At 42.1% G+C, this 18,870-nt stretch overlaps 1 protein-coding gene and 1 long non-coding RNA gene across 5 annotated transcripts; one reads left to right on the plus strand and one right to left on the minus strand.

The window, feature by feature from the left end:
* Window positions 1-1,222: 1,222 nt before the first annotated feature.
* Window positions 1,223-18,821, plus strand: LOC131251811 (ubiquitin-conjugating enzyme E2 34-like). 4 transcript variants are annotated; one of them, XM_058252771.1, is made up of 10 exons: window positions 1,223-1,503; window positions 12,679-12,803; window positions 13,500-13,554; window positions 15,940-15,978; window positions 16,623-16,686; window positions 16,798-16,859; window positions 16,955-16,994; window positions 17,107-17,134; window positions 17,695-17,786; window positions 18,339-18,821. In XM_058252771.1, the coding sequence occupies exons 2-10, from the start codon at window positions 12,747-12,749 to the stop codon at window positions 18,622-18,624; spliced, it is 723 nt and encodes a 240-aa protein (XP_058108754.1). In that variant the 5' UTR covers window positions 1,223-1,503; window positions 12,679-12,746; the 3' UTR covers window positions 18,625-18,821. The 4 variants fall into 4 exon arrangements, with proteins under 4 accessions (XP_058108754.1, XP_058108755.1, XP_058108758.1 ...); XM_058252772.1 differs by having other exon boundaries at window positions 12,682-12,803; XM_058252775.1 differs by lacking the exons at window positions 1,223-1,503; window positions 13,500-13,554 and having other exon boundaries at window positions 12,684-12,803.
* LOC131251812 (uncharacterized) lies at window positions 16,163-16,619 on the minus strand. The gene is made up of 2 exons (XR_009174034.1): window positions 16,380-16,619; window positions 16,163-16,243 (listed from the first exon to the last, which is right to left on the minus strand). It is a non-coding gene; the product is annotated as an uncharacterized LOC131251812 (long non-coding RNA).
* Window positions 18,822-18,870: the final 49 nt, after the last annotated feature.

The following is an 18,870-nucleotide window of genomic DNA, read 5'->3' on the forward strand; positions in this document are numbered from 1 at the left end:
AATCTCCAGAACAATCCAGCCGTCTAATGGGTGACCTTTTTCCATTGCATCTGGACCGCCGTCCATCTTTCCTTTTCTTATTGAAAGTCCAGACGGCTAGGATTTGTTCAGTTGGGAAGTTTTGTACAGCATCCCGATCCAGAAGGATGAACTAGACAGATGGTGGGGAATCACAAAAAGGTGGGGCCCACATGTACGGAATGCGGTCCCGAAGGAGAAAGCCAGTCACATGGGGCGTGATGACAAAAGGCCACAAATAGTAGAGTGGTTGGTCAATCGCCCATGGTCGGGAGTCATTCGAGATACTCTGGCAGAGTATGATGCTTGATATGCAGGTACTGATACATTGCACACATGGTATATTAACTGAAATTAAACTGACTAAATTGTGAAACCCACCATCGCTAAATCACAGTCCAAAGATCAGATGGCCAGAGAAATCCTAACCTCTGATTCGAGGACAATTACTCCTTGAAATATCTTTTTCATTTTGAACCGTCCAATAAATGTCCACCAATGCAACAGTCCGATAATTAAAACGAGTGTATTATTGGGTTCATGGTATATCTAAATTTGAACCCCTGATTTGGACAGTTTAATTTGAATTACTTGCATGCGACGTTGCAATTTCCACGCGCCTGCGTATCATCCCTCACACTGCCAGAGTATTAAATGGGATGTCCTATCCTGTCGCTAGTGGGCCCTTCAATGTGGGAGGGCCAATCATCACTCGGCTTCGTTTTCCTCGGTCGCGCTCATCCCTTCTGCAGCAAGGCCAGGGGCATTTTCGGGATTTCTCCACCGGATGATCTTATATCCGCGAGAGATGAAACGGTAGAGCCGTTATAAACCGAATATGGTACACTCATCTCTCTCTACACTACACGTGGCAGGTTAATGTGTCGATCGGGACCGTCTATCTACATAATCCATCATAGATGGACCATTATAAGAAATTATACCTATCATAACATTCCACATATCATTCTATCCACATCATCACTGTGAATGGTGTCTGTTCACTGATTTTGTTTTTAACATATCTTAGATGTTTACTGATCAGGTCATGTAGAATGGAATTTCAGATCTTTTCCATCCATCGGAGGGAAAACTAGATGGACGAACCAAATTAGAAATGATATTGCCACGTGTACCGTATATATTGCTCTACCGTACTATATTCCTATGCACACACTATAAAAAGGCGAGACCTCGCCTCTTCGACTCTATTTTCCAGTTGTAAAGAGGAAGGAAAGGAAGAGAAAAAAATAAAATCCCCATTTTCATTTCCGTTTTCTCTTCTTTTCAGAAATCGAGAAAACAAAAAACCCTATTTCTCCACTGCAAGAACTCGAAATCGAGCGATCCGATGGCTCGAGTCGAAGATCTCGAGGCGAAAACCTTCTCAAATCCCTCCTTCCTCCCGTTCATCTTCGTCTGATCCTCGTTCTCCGTTCCGATCCGATCGGAGAATCAGCGTCCCCAGAAAAAAACTGGTCTGAGGTGAATTTTCTTGATTGTTTTCGTCTTTTAATCTCTGCTTTTTTGGCATTGATTTTCTGCGTCGGATTCGATGTTTCTCTTTTTCTTATGATATTAGTTACCGTCCTTTTCTCAGATTTCTCAATTGTAAAAGTTCTACCAAATTTCCCTTTTGTGCTTTTTTCTTTTGTATTGATTCTGATGGTAGGATTGAGTATTCGGTTTATAGATCAGAACAAAAGAAAACTACATTTTTTTTTTTTTTTTTTTTTTTTTTTTTGTGAGAAAATGTAGTTTGTGCTGATATATAAATTGAAATGTATCTGTGAAAGTCGAGCTGAATCGATTGATGCAGATGGTTAGATGCATGTATTATGAGCCCAAATATCTGGTTCAAATTTATGGTGATAATGATACCTAATTCGTAGTTTGAAATTTATGAAATTTTTATGTCAAGAATTAGGAGCAGAAATGTTTAGAAACTTTCTGATTTTTTATTTTTATTTTTTTAAAAGTAACGATTTTATTAAACGGAACAAAGGGAACAGAAAGGATCTGCTGAGAGGGCAGATCCAAAACTACACGCCCAGAAATAACATATTACAGCCCTTGAGGGAAGGGGCATTAGCGGCCCAATCAAAGAGAAGATTTTTGGCCCGTGATCTGACTGCTTGCACCGAAGACTGAATATTGTTAAAACATTGATCATTCCTTTCCGACCAAACTGCCCACCAAATAGCCAGGATCGCCATTCTCCAAATACGCGTTTTGGTCTTCCCGAAAGAAAAACCGTGCCAGTAATGTAATAAGGTGGAGGCGGTGTCGGGAATGCACCCACAGACACTGAAACGCTGGAAGAAGTCATACATGATGGAAGAGATGAGGGCACAGTGAACCAACATATGATCAACCGTGTCTTCAACATTCATACAGCAAAGGCAGATATTAGGGAGTTGCATGCCTCTCTTCTGCAAGTTATCGATAGTTAGAATTCGCTTCCTAGCCGCCAGCCAACTGAAACAAATGAACTTGGGAGGAGCGTGGTACTTCCAGATAAAAGGGTGCGTCGAGGATGCGGTGGTGGAGGGGAGAGAGAGGAGAGCGTAAAGCGATCTGACTGAGAAAAGGCCAGATTTGTCCCCCTTCCACAATAGGGAGTCGGGTTTGTTCCTGATTGATGGCGCCATGGAGAGACAGTTGAGAAGAGTTGCGTATTTGTCCAACTCCCAATCATGCAAATTCCTGAAACAATTGATTTCCCAAACTATGCCTGTTCTGACTCAGGAGAAAAAGCAACAAATCGGACTATTTTTAAGGACAGCGATTTGATATATATTGTTGAATCTGCATTTGAGGGTTGTATCTCCGATCCAGTGATCCTCCCAAAATCTTATGTCAGCCCCATTCCCGAGCTGAAAACCGATATTCTGAACAACTGGCTTTTTAGCGCGCAGAATTCCTTTCCACAAATAGGAAGACCTGTACCGAGAAGAATCTTTGGTCCACCATCCCCCCTGAGTCGATCCATATTTACCTTTCACCATTGAATTCCAAAGGGCATCCTTCTCTATTCCCATCCGCCAAGTCCATTTACCAAGGAGAGCGCTGTTCATCGCCTTTAGGCTCCTAATATTAGCTCCACCTTCCTTAAAATGGGAACAAACTTCTTTCCAGTCCAATAGATGGAATTTTTTCTGATTCTCCTTGCCACTCCAAAGAAAATCCCTTCGCAGGTTGTCAATTTTGTCCAGAATATGGGAGGGACATTTGAACAAAGACATAAAGTAAATAGGAATGTTGGACATAGCTGCCTTGATGAGCGTGAGACGTCCCCCGATAGACTGGTATCGACACTTCCAAGTGGCGAGCATTTTGTTGAATTTCTCTACCACTCTTTCCCACATAGGCTTCAGAGGGGGACCCAATGTCAACGGAAGGCCCACTAACAATGTAGGAAAGGAAGCGATGGAGCAGCCAAAGATGTTGGCATAAAAAGATAATTTAGAATCAGTATAGTTGACACCGAAAAGTCTGGATTTTGCCATGTTAATTCTTAATCCTGAAACGGCCTCAAAGCAGCAAAGGGTTGTCTGAAGATTTTGCACTGCTTCTGACTCTGCCTCCACCATGATTAGAATGTCGTCAGCAAATTGGATGTGCGAGATCGTCGAATGAACTCCTGGGATCGATGCTCCGTTGAAAAGACCGGCGTTGTCCCCTTTAGAAAGCATATGGGATAAGGCTTCAGCAATCATGAGGAATAGGAGTGGAGAAAGGGGGTCACCTTGGCGAAGCCCTCTAGAGCTTTGGAAGAATCCTTTGGGCGTGTCGTTAAGGAGAATGGAGAAAAGCGCCAATTTGACGCAGGCCTGCATCCACCATTTCCATTTGGCTCTGAAACCCATCCGATCGAGCATATAGGATTAGAATCCCCAATCAGTGTGATCGTAGGCCTTTTCTATATCCAATTTGAGGAATATATGATTTTTCCCCGACCTGTGACAAGAGTAAAGAACTTCGTTAGCTAGCAACGCCCCGTCGATGATTTGTCTACCCTTAATAAATGCATTCTGATATTTGGAGATGAGGTTGCCCAAGGCTGTAGATAGTCTGAAGGAAAGAATTTTGGCGAGGATTTTATAGGGACTACCAATGAGGCTGATGGGCTTGAATTCGGAAAACGAAGAGGCGCCAGCCACTTTGGGAAAGAGAGCAATGAAAGAGGCCCCCAGACCTTTTGACAACTTACTTCTGACGTGGAATTCATGTAAGAAGTTCATAACATCACTACGAACTGTGGCCCAAAAGGTTTGGAAGAAGCTGATGGGAAACCCATCGGGGCCCGGAGATTTGTCGCCACTCATTGCGCTAATAGCCGCTAAGGTTTCTTCTTCGGAGCAGGGGATTTCTAAAAGGTCTGCTTCGGCGGCTTGAAAAGAGTGAAAAGGAATGCCATCAAGCAGAGGTCTGTTCCAGCCCTCCGTTGAATAAATGGAGGAGAAATGGGTAATAGCATACTCTGCGATTTCATCCTTGTCGTCGATAATCCTTCCATCGACTGAAATACTAAAGCTAGCTTTGGCCCGAGCTTTCATACTAGCAATGTTGTGAAAGAACTTTGTGTTTTTATCGCCCTCTGTGATCCATTTCACCCTTGCTTTCAATTTCCAAGATACTTCATCTTCGAGAGCCCTAGAAGATATGTCCTGAATGATTTGGATGCGTCTTGAAAGGATATGCAGAGGGATATCGTTGCCATCCATATTTGAGTCGATAAACTGCAGTTCCGAAAAGAGGGCGTCGGTTTCTTGATCTCTCTTACGAAGCTCCTCAATCTTCTAGAGTTTAATTCTTTAGTTTGCAAAGCAGGCTGTGACCAGCAAAGCCGTCTACATGAAAGGATGACCACCACTCCACAATCCTCTGTTTGAATCCGTCGATAAGGATCCAGGCAGAATTGAATTTAAAAGGTTTCGGTCCCCAGTTGACTTCATCCGACGAGAGAAGGATCAGGCAGTGATCAGAAGTTGTTCTAGGGAGTGCTATCTGAGAGATGGAAGGGAAAGCGTCGATCCAATCAATAGAGAGGAGAAACCTGTCGAGCCTGGATTGAATCGGACGACGACGCCCATCCGACTAAGTGTATTTGGCAGCCGAGAGAGGGAGATCAACCAGCTCCATATGTTGGATCCAGTCCAAGAAAGATTGCATGGCTGGGAGATCTCTCCTGTTACAAGAATGTTCCTCGGCGAAACGGACAGTGTTGAAGTCTCCAACCACGCAACAGGGACCTGAAAAAAGATGTCTAGCTGCAATCAATTTGGTCCAAAAGTTCTACCTGGCAGAATCATCATTCGGACCATAAACAACAATGATTAGACACCAGAAAGTGGATGACTTATCTTGCAGAATGATAGCTACGAAGAAGATGCCTGAAACCGAATGTTGCAGGTCCCACTGAGAAGATTTCCAGGCAACGAGAATTCCTCCTGAAGATCTGTCGACGTCCCTGGTGACAAACTTGGCGTCGTTAACGTGCCATAGAGACGCCAGAAGACGGACAGAGAATGAAGGAACTTTGGTCTCTTGAAGACATAAAACATCCGGAAGCTTGCGCCTGATGGATTCCTTAATGAGGTTCCTCTTCTGTTTGGACCCCACCCCTCTAACATTCCAGGAGAGGATTTTCATGGAGAAACCACTCTGCCCCGAGTGCCCTTTCTGCCGCGTCTAGATGAAGAGGCGGAAGATGCCATTGATTGAGGTTGTAGGCAGGGTGTCCCAAAACGGTTACGTATCGGCCGTAACGGCCGATACGTAACGGTAATGGTGGTACCCGTTACGCGTTTCGGGGTCATATCGGCCGAGTCCATATTCTGTACACGTAACGGCCGTTACGGGCTTGTTACGGGCGTAACGGCCATTACTGACCCGGAACGGCTGTTACGGGCCGTTTTTAAAAAAAAAAAAAAAAAAACATACCTCTTTTCCTTTATTTTCTTCTTCTTCTTCTTCTTCTTCTTCTTCTTCTGCGGCTGCGGCTGCGGCCTTCTTCCTCTTCCTCTTCTTCTTCTTCTTCTTCTTCTCTCTCTCTCTCTCTCTCTCTCTCTCTCTCTCTCTCTCTCTTCCCTCTTTCCCTCTTTTTTCTTCTATCTTCTTTCCCTCTTTTCTTTTCAATTTCCCTCTCTCTGTTTTTTTTTTCCAGGCATACCATGCACCAGCTAGGGGTACGTGTCATGCTAAGACGAGTGCTTACACTCCTCAAGCTCCGAGCTGTACGAACGGTTCAAAGGAGTTCAAAGTTATATGGGCTCCATAGTGAAGTATTTATTACATCTACACCGTTCATCTATTTTCAGAGATCATTTTAGAGCACTACCCAAAAAATGAAATATATCCAAAGATCATCTAGACCGCACCAAAAATAGCAACGGAGATAATATTTTCACCGTTAAACAATTCGTACGACCCACGGTAACGTTTATTTTCCATCCAATCTGATTTGATTAGACCCGAGGGGGCCCCACCATGATGTATATATTTTATCCATGTCGTCCATCCATTTTGCCACGTCATTTTACGTCAAGATCTAAAAAATTAATAATATCCAAATCTCATGTGGACCACACCATAGGAAATAGTGGTTATAGAATGCTCACCATTAAAAATTTCTTAAGGTCCATTGTAATGTTTATTTTCAATCTAACCTATTAATTGGGTCACACTGACGTGGATGAAGAGAAAACACACATGTTAGCTTGATCTAAAACTTTTGTAGCCCCCAATAAATTTTTAATGGTGAACGTTTAATTAGTGTTGTTTCTTATGGTGCAGTCCACCTGAGCTTTGGATGTGCCTCATTTTTGGGCTCATGCCCTAAAATCATTTGGCAAAATGGATGGACGGTGTGGATATAACACATTCATCACGGGTGGGGCCCAAAAAACTTTGACACGTGTGCTACACTTCACAATCCGAGTCCCGCCTAATTCGAGCCTTAAAAAATTGTACATGAGACATATTAACTTAAAATTTAGCAATTAAATTATGAACTGCAATTGCTAACTCACAATGCCAAAATCAAATTGTTTGAATAGTTTTAATTGTTAATTGGTGGACTTTTATTTTTTAAACTAGGGTCTTTTGATTTTTTTCATGATTTATTATCCAATAAATGTCCACCAATTCATAAGTGGGATAATGACATTAAATTGCATGAGTTTGAGGCTGATTTGGTGCATAGATTGGTCCTCCAAGTCAGCCCCAAATTGGCAACGCCATCTACCTGAATTTAATTTCATTTTTTTAGAGAACTATTGGGAGAAATGATATCAAGTTGTTAAGTATATAAATTAGATATTTAGAAAATTAAATATATAAATTTTGTAGTCAAATTCAGGTTATTTGGTTCATAAATTCATTAGACAGTCCGATACAACTTCTCACCAAAGAGTGGACTGTTACACCACCATAAACATGTTCCAATTTATAAATGAATGCATATTTGGAATGCTTAAAATATTCCGGATTTAATCCATATTTTTTTGGCAAAAAAAAAAAATTTTGCGCCGTTACGCCCCCGTATCCGTATCGGTTTCGGAAGGCACCATTACGCCAACCGATACCGATACGGGACACCTTGGTTGTAGGTTGAGAAGCTCCCTGTTGGAGGAGGAGCAAGCCGGATGTTTGATCAGAATCTTGGATGGAGGAAAAGGTCTTCTTCTGTCTTCAATATATTGGAACAGACCAATATAATCCTCTGGCCAGGTTCCGAATGATAAGCCCAAAGACCGTCCAACGTGGCCGACGGCGTCCCTGATCCACCTCTTGTTTTGCATCTTCTTAAAGATCTCCTCTCGGCTTTTTCCTTTCGTAGGAGATAAGGAATTGTCGATCTATTGCTGATGGGAGGGTTCCGCTCTCATCTGGAGCAGTTCAACGATGATGATCTCACTAGGGTCCTCCTCTTGAAAGAGAGTCAAGGGACCCATGTCTGCCCAATCATGTCTCTTAGAAGCTGAGGAGGTAGGCCAAGGAGGACAGGACTCGTCACCTGGAGAATCTGAGAGGAGACTGTCCGAGATATCCCCGCAGGATTGAGAGACATCCGCCAATGGCAGGTGGAGGCTAAGGGAAGAGTGTTTCATGAGGATGGGCAATGAGCGTCAGAGATGGGGTGCGTCCGAAGAAAATTTGGAATTTAGGGGAACTGATTCAGCAACAGTGAGGGAGGCCCATGTGTAATGCGCGAGGCAGAGTCGGGTGGAGGGACCCGCCTCCGTGGACCCGATTTCATTTAGGGAAGTGAGATGCGGCGATGTAGATACGTGGACGGGTGAGATGCATTCAGCAGGACAAGCAGAGGCCGCGTGGCGACCAGATGGGATCGAGGAGATAACATCTTGCTAGCAGAGCGGAAGATGGGATGGAGGCTGGACGCGTGGCTGCGTTTTTGCAGTCAGATCGTCTAAACACAACAGAGGATAGCAAGAGGTCCCACGTGTCACGATCTGCGGGACGCGCCGAACCTTCTCGCACATGGAACGGTGCGATTCAGAGATACGGCCTGAGGGGAGGCTCGGGGTTCCACCACGTAGCATGGGTGACGTCACCAAGCTATCATAGCATTCGGCGTCAGCAGTCGAATTGATAGCTCCCAGATTCAGTACTCCATCGGAGTATGGAGATAGTGCTCCTTCTCCACAGCTCGTCTGAGACTGCTCCGGCTGATGGCGATCGAGATCTCTGGTCCTCCAAACCTCGCCCCATCTGAGATGGCTAGATCCAGACACTTCCTTTTGGACCGGGAGTAATACTACCCGGTTATCCGCCTTAACACGGACGAATCCAGGAAGTGGGGTGCCTTACTTCCTGCGAATCCGCACTCTGATGACTCCGAGCTCGACTCCTAGTTGGGTTTTGGAGTCCATTTCCAGGATAAAACCTAGGGTAGAAGCTGCGGCTATGAGAAATTCATCGTACCAGAATTCCAAGGGGACGTCCCATATGAGAACCCAGATATTTTCTTTGCCAAATATGGAAAATTCCTCCCAGGGCAGAATGCTGGCTACCGGACCAGAAGCGAGAGATTTCCCTACCGTAGAAAGGAGGTCAGGGCTAAGGCCAGGACAGACTTTAACGCAAAGAGAATTAGGACCAATAGGTTTGAGATCGGAATTACCGCATTGAAAGCCAATTTTATCTTTAAGCCAGGCCCTGACGGAAGGGATAGACGCTCCCTTATGCAAGATGATGACAACAGTTTTAGCCAACTCAACTCTGTTCTTATCGAACTTTTCTTGATTGATGGTTAGGGTGTTGTCCGAGGGAGAGACACCGTCTGTCTTGTGAGACTTCTGCAAATAGGAAGGGGAGGGCTCCTCCGTCGTCGGAGAAGGAGGGGTAGAGACATTGATAGGTATACAACCTTTTATCAGGGCTTCTTTGAAAGAGACGGTCGAAGCAGAAGAATGGTTGACGCTGGCTGTAGGGAGAGGCTGGATTTGTTGGGAGGAGGAGGAAGGGATGTTAGAGTGGGAGCCGGACTGTTTGCGAATGGAAGGTTTGGGAAGAGTTTCGGGACCATATCTAGCTCTTTGCACTAATAATTTTCGACCGTCGAAGCTGTCACCATGGAGCATATCCACCGCTCTAGCCAGCTCAGTTTCGCTCCCCATACGAATTAACGCGAACCCTCAATATTCCCCACTATCTCTATCTCTCGGCATAACCACATCCATTACTGCTCCTGCTCGGCCAAAGATTTTTTTAAGGTTGATAGGAAACCAGCCATGCGGATAGCCTTTGACGAAGAGGGTGGGGTAGTTGGCATATTTACTGCGGCTATTGGCCACCTGGAACTGACTGCGTCTTCTGCGAAGGACCTTTGTCCACTGACCTTCCTCGTGATCAGACGACAGAGTGCGATAAGCAGACCGAGAATCCTTCCCGGTTAAAGATTTGTCGGTGGGAGCCATGAACAAAACGCAAAATAAAAGGAAGCTCAAGGGATTGGAATCATCGGAGAAGATCATCGGAAAGTCATCGGAGAAGAAAGAAAAGAAAGAAAATTGGGCAGTGATTATAGATAAAACCCAATAGGAAGTTAACTTTCCAATATCTAAATCTAAGATTCATTAAAGTTTAGAAACTTTCTGATTGATGGACTGAATTTGGAAAAAGGCTCCAATTGGGAGCAAACACAAGCATTTTGATTTCGGACCAAAGGTGTTGTGGAATTCATGAGATTTTCTTTGATTTGACCATATGAATGTAAAAATAAAATAAATAAATAAAATACTTGTCTGTGATTTTGGGCATTGGTTGATAGTTTGCACTTCTTAACCGCTAAGCATTTCCACCTGAATGTGTAAACTATTTATGCCATCAAAACATGGAGGGTTGGACCTTTTGCCAGGAAACATGTTTCCACCTTTTTTTTCAACCGAAATCATCAGTGTTTTATATTATTGCTGATTCAGTCAGGACAATGGAGCTTCTTTGTTGGTAAATGGGAGCTATCCCTAACATTCACAACCGAGATGGAACTTTTTGCCATTTGTGAACTACTGTAAGCTTGTGGTACAGTACTGAAAGATGCAGCTATATGCAAGGTTTTAAATTGGTTTATTGGGTATTGTACCATTCAGCACTGATACATCCCCATATTTTCGCTGCATCAGGCTGTTTCGGGCTGATATGGGCTGAAACAGCTGTATCGTTCATGGGTGGTACCGGTACATAATGAGCGATACGTACCAATTTCAGATGATACTTTAAACCTCAGCTATAAGTTAATGTTATCTTGGGTGTTTGACACCTTGCTTAGTTTATGGTTTTGATTGATGCCTGAACTAGTTGATTTCTGTCGTTGGGATGACATGTTTGATCGAGAATATGAAGACCATCTAGTGATTGGATTTGATTGAAACTGGATAAAATCCTTTAGTGTGAACTGTGAAGAATTTTATTGTGCCTAGATACTTCCCAGTATCTCTACCGCGCATCTCCATGGAAGATAGAGAATATTAAGCGGAGAATCTGTCTTATTCCAAAATATCCATGCCCTAAGAAGGAAGCGTGGGATCATGGTCTGCATATGTAAGATCACTTGCAAAATTGATTTGCTTTAGTTAATTTCAGTAACAAGGGAAAATCAATTGCTTCTTGAATGCGACAGCTTGCAAAGAATCTAAATTTCCAACAATCTTCTTGTGGCACAGGGTGGTTACAGGGAGGGATGGAATGAAATTATGGAGGCTTTGTCTGTTGGCCAGGCTTTGGTGTATTTGGGGAGAAAATAACTGTTGTTTTAGGGATAAGAGCAGTTTGTTTTCATCTGTTTTTGGGGCAGGCTAAGAGCTACGTAAAAGAGTGGGCTTCCATTCTGAAAATTCCCGTAGACTGTATCTTCTAGCTATCTTTGGGCTTCCTTTTGTATCTTTGCGCACATTTTGGTGCTTTCCATCGCCTTGTAGAATGGCAAAGGAAAGAAAAAGAAGAATCAAAACCTGCCTTCAAATTGAGGAATAAGGTATGGAGCTGTACACCAATTTCAACCCTTCTGAATGTTAGGCTTCCATGCTTCATCCACCCTAACAAGTGTGATGGTGTTCCTTCAATATATGGGTAGTGATGAGGTAGCAAATATGAGGAAAAAATTTAGTTGTAGAGGATTTGAGTACAAATTAGAACAAAATCCCATCTTTAATTTTCATAAAACCATTAATCACTTCCATTGCAGCAGAGAGGTAGGGAAAATAGAGAAAAAAAAAATAGGAAGAGAGATAAATATGGAGGCACCGAACGACAAAATGACCTAAAGGAGTATCACCTTTAGAGTTCTGGAAGTGTCTCACTTGTAGAAGTTTTTTCTTACCAATCATAGGAAGCAAAAGAAACTCAATCAAATAGTTCATTGTTCATTCCATACATACAGCTATCTACAGCCTTTTATAAATAAGATATCCCAATAGGATCATAACATTAAACTCTAATCTTATTGGTTGCTAAACATTCCCTAATTTGATTTAAAACAATCCATGCATAGTTGAGACAAAAGAAAGAAAAGCAACTGAGAAATGGAAGCTACCCCTCTAGGTCTTCCATAGTGGTGGCTGTAACGGCCACTGCCATTGCTGTTACATCTTTTCTTTTTCTTTTCTTATGTGTAACTTCAGTTCTCTATTTCATCCACTCGTTTTTATTTGGATTTAGTGACTTATGGGAAGCCATTTGTTGTTTATCTGTTGGTTTCAATATTTTTAATTGAACACACTCTAGGCCTATATGATTCCTTAGGTGCTTTCAACACCTTCTTGGATTTAAACTGTTGTTCTTGCATCAGAGTTCAAGATTCAACATGTCTTTTGATTTCCATCTTATTTGCAAGCAATTTCAGTATTTCCTTTGGGTTCCACATGTATCAAGATGCATGTGTATTAACAAACATGAAAATTATCTGAAACTATAGCATGATACTGTTTTCCCTTTCAACAGTGATTTGTATTATTGTGATAACTGATAACATGCATTTAAACTTTGTGCTAATGCCTTTCCACTTGGTTTTCCTCACAACGAGAACACATCATATTCTTTCTTTTTACTCATTCAGTATCAAAGAGTTCTGTAACTCTGGGGCTTAACTATCCAGTTTTTTTATGTTTCTGAACTGCATGCTCTCTCTATGTGCAGCAGCTAACACATTAAAGAAACCATATAGACTATCCAACTAAGAGTATAAGCTGTTAATCTGTTCACGAATGGCCGAGAGGGCTTGTGTGAAGCGCCTTCAAAAGGAATATAGAGCGCTATGCAAGGTATGTCTTACTGCAGAGTCTTCTTTAATTTTCCACTCACCGGGCATTCATTTGAAACACATCTTCAGCTTCTTTTCCACAAATGATTTACATGCTTACAAGTTTAGCTTTTCACTTTGAACACAATTTATGAAATATAATTACAACGCTCTCTAATTTGTTTCTATGAGCCTTTTGCTGATGCTTCCATTGACGAATTGCAGTGTTTTAACCTCCCTGTCAACTCTCACTCGATAGTCTAATTTATTTGAGAACCTATCACATACGTCCATAAATATGCCAACTTGCAATCTAGCCACTTTTTTCCCACCAACATGCCACTTGTGTAGAACATGTGTATCATCATGCAAATGGTAGGACCCACCATTAAAATCACCCAGTGGAAAAATCAGGCAGGTCCACTCATTAAGTGGGCCACACTTGTATTTGATTTAAACCATTGGTTGTCAATTGAATCCAACGGTGTGGCCCACCTGATGAGAGGACTGGCCTGATTTGTCAAGTGATATTCATGGTGGAGCCTACTGTTTAATTGTACGCATTTCCTACACAGGCAGCAGTTGCCATGAAAGATGTGGCCGGATGACAACTTAGGGACTTCTGGCCATATGAGATTCTCTATTTTCTTTATGTGGCTGATCTACTGGATTTCCTTTAATTTTCTCATGGTTTTCTTATTGCCAAATGAAATTGTAGGAGCCAGTCCCTCACATTGTGGCTCGTCCTTCACCAAATGATATCCTAGAGTGGCGTGAGTAAACTTATTTCTCCATATCACCTGCATTAACTTGAATTTTCAATAACTTATTATTTCGTTGAAGTTACAAATTTTTAGGCCATTATATCTTAGAATGGCATGAGTTTAACTTATTCATCCATGATATTTGCGCATCTATGTGAGTTATCTTCTTTTTGGACCTATTTGCTCCCATATGGGTGGTAATAATTTAATATTTCATTAAAACATTATTTTTTAATCAATTGATATTATTTATTGCTAAACAAGCAAAGGTACTAAGACTGATCAGCAGGCATATTTAGTGTTTCAAGTGTTGGTTTACATGTATCAATGACTAGGGATATGGAGGACGCGGATTTCCTGCGAAAGCCTTTCGCAGGAAGTTCCTGCGCAAGGATGCTGGGTGGGGCCCACCACCATGTATCTCGGAAATATATTCCGTTCATCCATTTCGGGAGCTAATTTTAGGACAAGTGACCAAAAATGAATTGGATCCAAAACTAAAGGGGACCACATCAGAGGGAAAATTGGGAAAAGAAATGCCTACCGTTGAAACCTTCTTGGGGTCTACCTTGATGTTTATATGCCATCCAAACCGTTTATAAGGTCATTACCACAGGGATGAAGTGAAAATACAAAATAAATTAGCCTGAAACAAAGCTTTTATGGTCATAAGAATGTTTCAACGGTTCTCACCGAATCTCCACTGTTTACTCTCATGTGGCCTACTTGAGTCTTGCATCCGCCTCATTTTTTTTTTCTTTTGTACTAAAATGAGCTCACAAAACGGATAAACGGAGTATATTTCTCAGAAACATGGTGGTGGGCCCCACCCAGCAACCTTGCGCAGGAACTTCCTGCGAAAGGCTTTCGCAGGAAATCCGCGTCCGGATATGGAAACATGTATCGATATTGCCGATATTTGGAAAAAAAAAAAATTTATTTCTGACTGGGGGAAACATTGGGGGAAATGTGGAATTTTTCAGTGAAACTTCAGGAGATGTGAAAAGACACATGTTACACATTTAGGAATCAAAATATTGCAAAAAAAAAAGTTTGGAGGGCCATTACCAAAATAGGAAGGGAATCCAACAGGACGGAGCATTCAATTCCAGATAAAGTTGGTGGGTTATTTGAGGAGGGAACATGGTTTGTAGTGGGAAGAGGCGATCAGATCCTGCTTTTGGAAAGATGCATGGGTTGGGGATGCCCCCTTCGCAAGTTCTTTCCTTCTTTGTTCACTCCTGCATTGAGCAAGGAGGCAAAGGTGGCAGAATGCTATGGCTTACGGGTGCCCTCGGAAGAGACCGTAATAGTGATGTAGTAAGATATTATGTGTCCCTTTTGTGTACTGTCAATGAGGTTGAGCATAGATGGGACCGATGATGACAGGAAGATTTGGAAGTGGTCAGCAAATGATAACTTCTCGTCCAAATACCTCTTAAAATTTGGTGATAATGGCAATTATCTGTACAAGGATGCTTATTGTGTCGAAGCTACCTATTCCTCCTAGGGTCCATGTGTTTGTTTGGATGGCAGTGAAGAACAAAATTCTTACAGTTGACAATCTAAAGAAAAGGAATATGGTCTAGCCAAACAGGAACTTCATGCGTCAAAGAGATGAGGAGTCCGTGAACCATCTCTTCATTCATTCTGAGGCTGTGAGAGAGATTTGGGCTCACTTTTATCGGAAGTTTTAGAGTCAACTGGGTGACAAGCACTCAAGCTTCAGAATTCATTGAGGCTTGGAGGGTTAGGCCTTTCTTGAAGCATGCAAAGATGATCTGTTGTGCTATTTTGTGGGGCACATGGAGAAGACTGCCAGTATTTGTTTACAATAAATTCACCCTTCCCTCCCTCAAATGAGGTATTACGTGCATGTTCTCAATTGGACTTATGTTGCTTCCAGATGTCCCAGGGTTGTCCTTCGAGACTATACCAAGGGATTGGGAGTCTATTTTATTTAGCTAGTAGCCTTTTTTGGGCCATGCTATTCCCTTAGGCTGTCTTCCATTCCTTTTTCTTTTTTTTTTTCCTTTGCTACCTTTTGTTTTGTGGTCATGAAGGGTAGGGTGACGAGGATTACCTCTGCTGCTGATCTCAACTTCTCTTTGTTTGTTGGGCTTAATGAAATGACCCAAAAAACTAATTTAAAAAAATAAAAATCCAAAGTTCCTTCAGGTTTGAGCTGGACGACATCCCCACCAACTTTTCCAATTTCTTTATAGATAAGGAATTCTGGGTGGTGTGCAAACTCAGACAAAAAAAAAAATGTTGGCATGACCAAGCTATGAGCTGATCAGCGAATTTCAAACAATATTCTTATTGCAGTTCCAAGTTGTTCATGTACTTCAAGGCCTTTGGCAATAATTTCTCTTTTCTAAATTTTCTTTTCAGATTATGTGCTGGAGGGAAGTGAAGGCACACCTTTTGCTGGTATGTAAAATTTGAACCACGATAAACTATTTACTGTAATGTACTGATGTATATTGGTCATTGCTTGTTTGTTTAGTTGGGAGCAGCAGACGTGTAGCATGCCATACTAGGTTTTCAGGATTTGGCATTAATTTAGGGTCTGTTTGCATGCGGGGCATCACCGATCCAATACCTGTTTTGTTTCAAGCGGAAGAGGAAGGAAATTGAAAAAGGGTGCAGTTTCAAAGTATTTTTGCTTCCATTCCATGTGGGAATGTTTGGTAACCTTAACATGCTTCCATGCGGGGCATCACCAATCCAATACCTGTTTTGTTTCAAGTGGGAGAGGGAGGATGGCAATGGAAAAAGGCTACCGTTTCAAAGTATTTTTGCTTCCATGCCATGTGGGAATGTTTGGTAACCTTAACATGTTTTGAATTGTTATATCAGGACCTAATCACCTGACTACATAACTGAGTTCTCTAGTATAGCACACTGTGAATTTGTAAAAAAACAGACTAAAGCAGTTCTTTAAACTCAAATTACTTGACATAGGTTCGAGTTGTGATGTGAAGCCTTTTGAGTCCGTGTCTATAGTCTCGACCAATCGGCCTTTGTTTTCTGTGCTTCCTGAACGTTCTTTTTTATTCTCATCTCTGACATAGGTGGATATTACCACGGAAAAATCAAGTTCCCTCCAGACTATCCATACAAACCCCCAGGAATCAGGTTCATCTAATGCTTCCCTTAACCAAGTGCTTTTTCATTGGTAATATCCTGTATTTTTAAAGAAACTGACTTGGTTATTATTGCCAATACAATCTACTTTCTGTGAGAAAGCATGATCACTCCCAACGGACGGTTCGCCACACAAAAAAGGATCTGCCTGTCTATGAGCGATTGTAAGTCTTGGGCTGAACTATCTATTGGTGTGATATTTATAAGTTACTTGCGATGTTTCTTAAAACTTGAAAATCTTCTTTTCATCTTCTTTCAGTTCATCCAGAGACTTGGAACCCAATGTGGTCTGTGGCAAGGTAAAGGTGAAACTAAGTTTCAGTTACGTTGCTGAAATGCCGTTTTGTTTGGATTTTGGTAATTGGTTTAACTGCTTTCACATGCTGACATGTTTAAGTTGTGGATGCACAGCATACTTACAGGCCTTCTGTCATTCATGGTAAGTTCATCAACATCTTCTCTTTTCTCCTTTTTTTTTCCATAGTTCATTCTGGAAGCCCCTGTTACTGTTAACAAAGACAAGTGGAAGGAGAAATGCACCAAGTTTCATTATTCAAAGGGAAGGAGAAATGGTAATATGGAGGTTGCTGCATGCCCCTCATGGTACTCATGGAAATGTGTATGGTGATCAGAACTGTTGATCTGGTGGCCACCTTGTTGGCCTGACCAAAATTTGCAGTGATTAGACAACCGTTGACCAACAGTTCCTACTGCCAGACATGTTTGCTGTATGTACACCTTGAGGAGGGAATGACATAAAACTTTCACGTAGCACAGGCCTTTTAACTTGGATAACTTGGGTGCTCATTTGAGTTTCAAATCCAGGTCAAATTTCAGCTTTTTATCCCTTGATTTGAAGTGTTTTTGGTCTCCAGAAGATTCCCTAATTTTGCATGTTTTTTATTTTATTTTATTTATTTATTTGTTTGTTGGCAATATGTTGTGATAAGGGTTAGATGATGACTAGATGATAATGATTTTTTTCCCCCACTCGAGTAGATGGATAACAGTCCAACCACCGGTAGCATCTCAACTACAGTGGCTGACAAGCAACATCTAGCTCAGATGTCTCTCGCATACAACTGTAAGAGGTGAATCCTTTAACCCGCATTCTGAGATTGCATGATTCCAGTGATAGTTGCCATTGTCTCTCTCGTCTCCCCCTTCTAGAACATAGCTCTTTATATACTCTCTTTTCAGATGCTTTTCATTGCTTTTGCTTATTCCTTGAAACTTTCCTGCCTAATCTTGGGGGATTTGCTAATCCCACATGGACCACTCTACACGTCTTCATGTATATAGGACAATATGCAAAAATCCAGTGTATGTGGGTGTTGAAAACTCCTACAGGCCAGTCCACTCATTACTTGGGTGCCCCACACCTATGTCATATATGGGTCCTGGTGTGCATCTAGGCCATTCTTTCAATTACCATTCATATTTTCCATGTGTGGCATCCACCTGATGAGTGTACAACGATGATTTTCTGATTGGGTCTTCTGCACAGGCTAGCTGTCCATATGAGTGGTGACCTGGACCCCGCAATTGGCATGTCTGCGTCATGTAGGGTACAATTGCACCAAGGGTACTTTTTCTTGAATCTGTTATTGGTGCTCATTACCAAGTTTCATGTGGAATCACAGTGCGATCTTCAGAAAGATGTTCCCAGAGTATGTAAACAAGTACAACCAACAACAGGCTGCAGAGCAAATGAACTCGGAGAGGTCATCATCGGGGAAGGATGATGGTGGAACCGCTACTGCACTGACTCTCAGAAATGGGGGCAAAAATGAAGTCCAAGGCAGAGGAGAGATAAAGGCAATTGATGTGAGAAATAGAAGAGGGTCAAAGAAATACCCCTTCTGGCTGCTTGTGCTGCTAGCATCCATGTTTGGTTTGGTCATGGCATTGCCTCTGCTCCAGCCGTGAATTCGTGCAAGGTCAGTAAACTTAAATGGGAGCTTTTGATGAGGGATCAATGTGGGAGTATGTATGGGGGAGGGAGTCAATGTGGAAGGGAGAAGGGCAGAGAAGAGACATTATTTAAAGACATTTTTACATCCTCTTGCTTTTGCATTGGGTGGGTATTGGGTCTCCTCCATTGATGAACAACTTCAGATATCTTTGCATGATTACAACCTAGCTATTGTTTGGCCATTGTCCAAAGGACAATAT

The sequence above is a fragment of the Magnolia sinica genome, chromosome 7 (assembly GCF_029962835.1).
Source record: "Magnolia sinica isolate HGM2019 chromosome 7, MsV1, whole genome shotgun sequence".
NCBI lineage: Eukaryota > Viridiplantae > Streptophyta > Magnoliopsida > Magnoliales > Magnoliaceae > Magnolia > Magnolia sinica.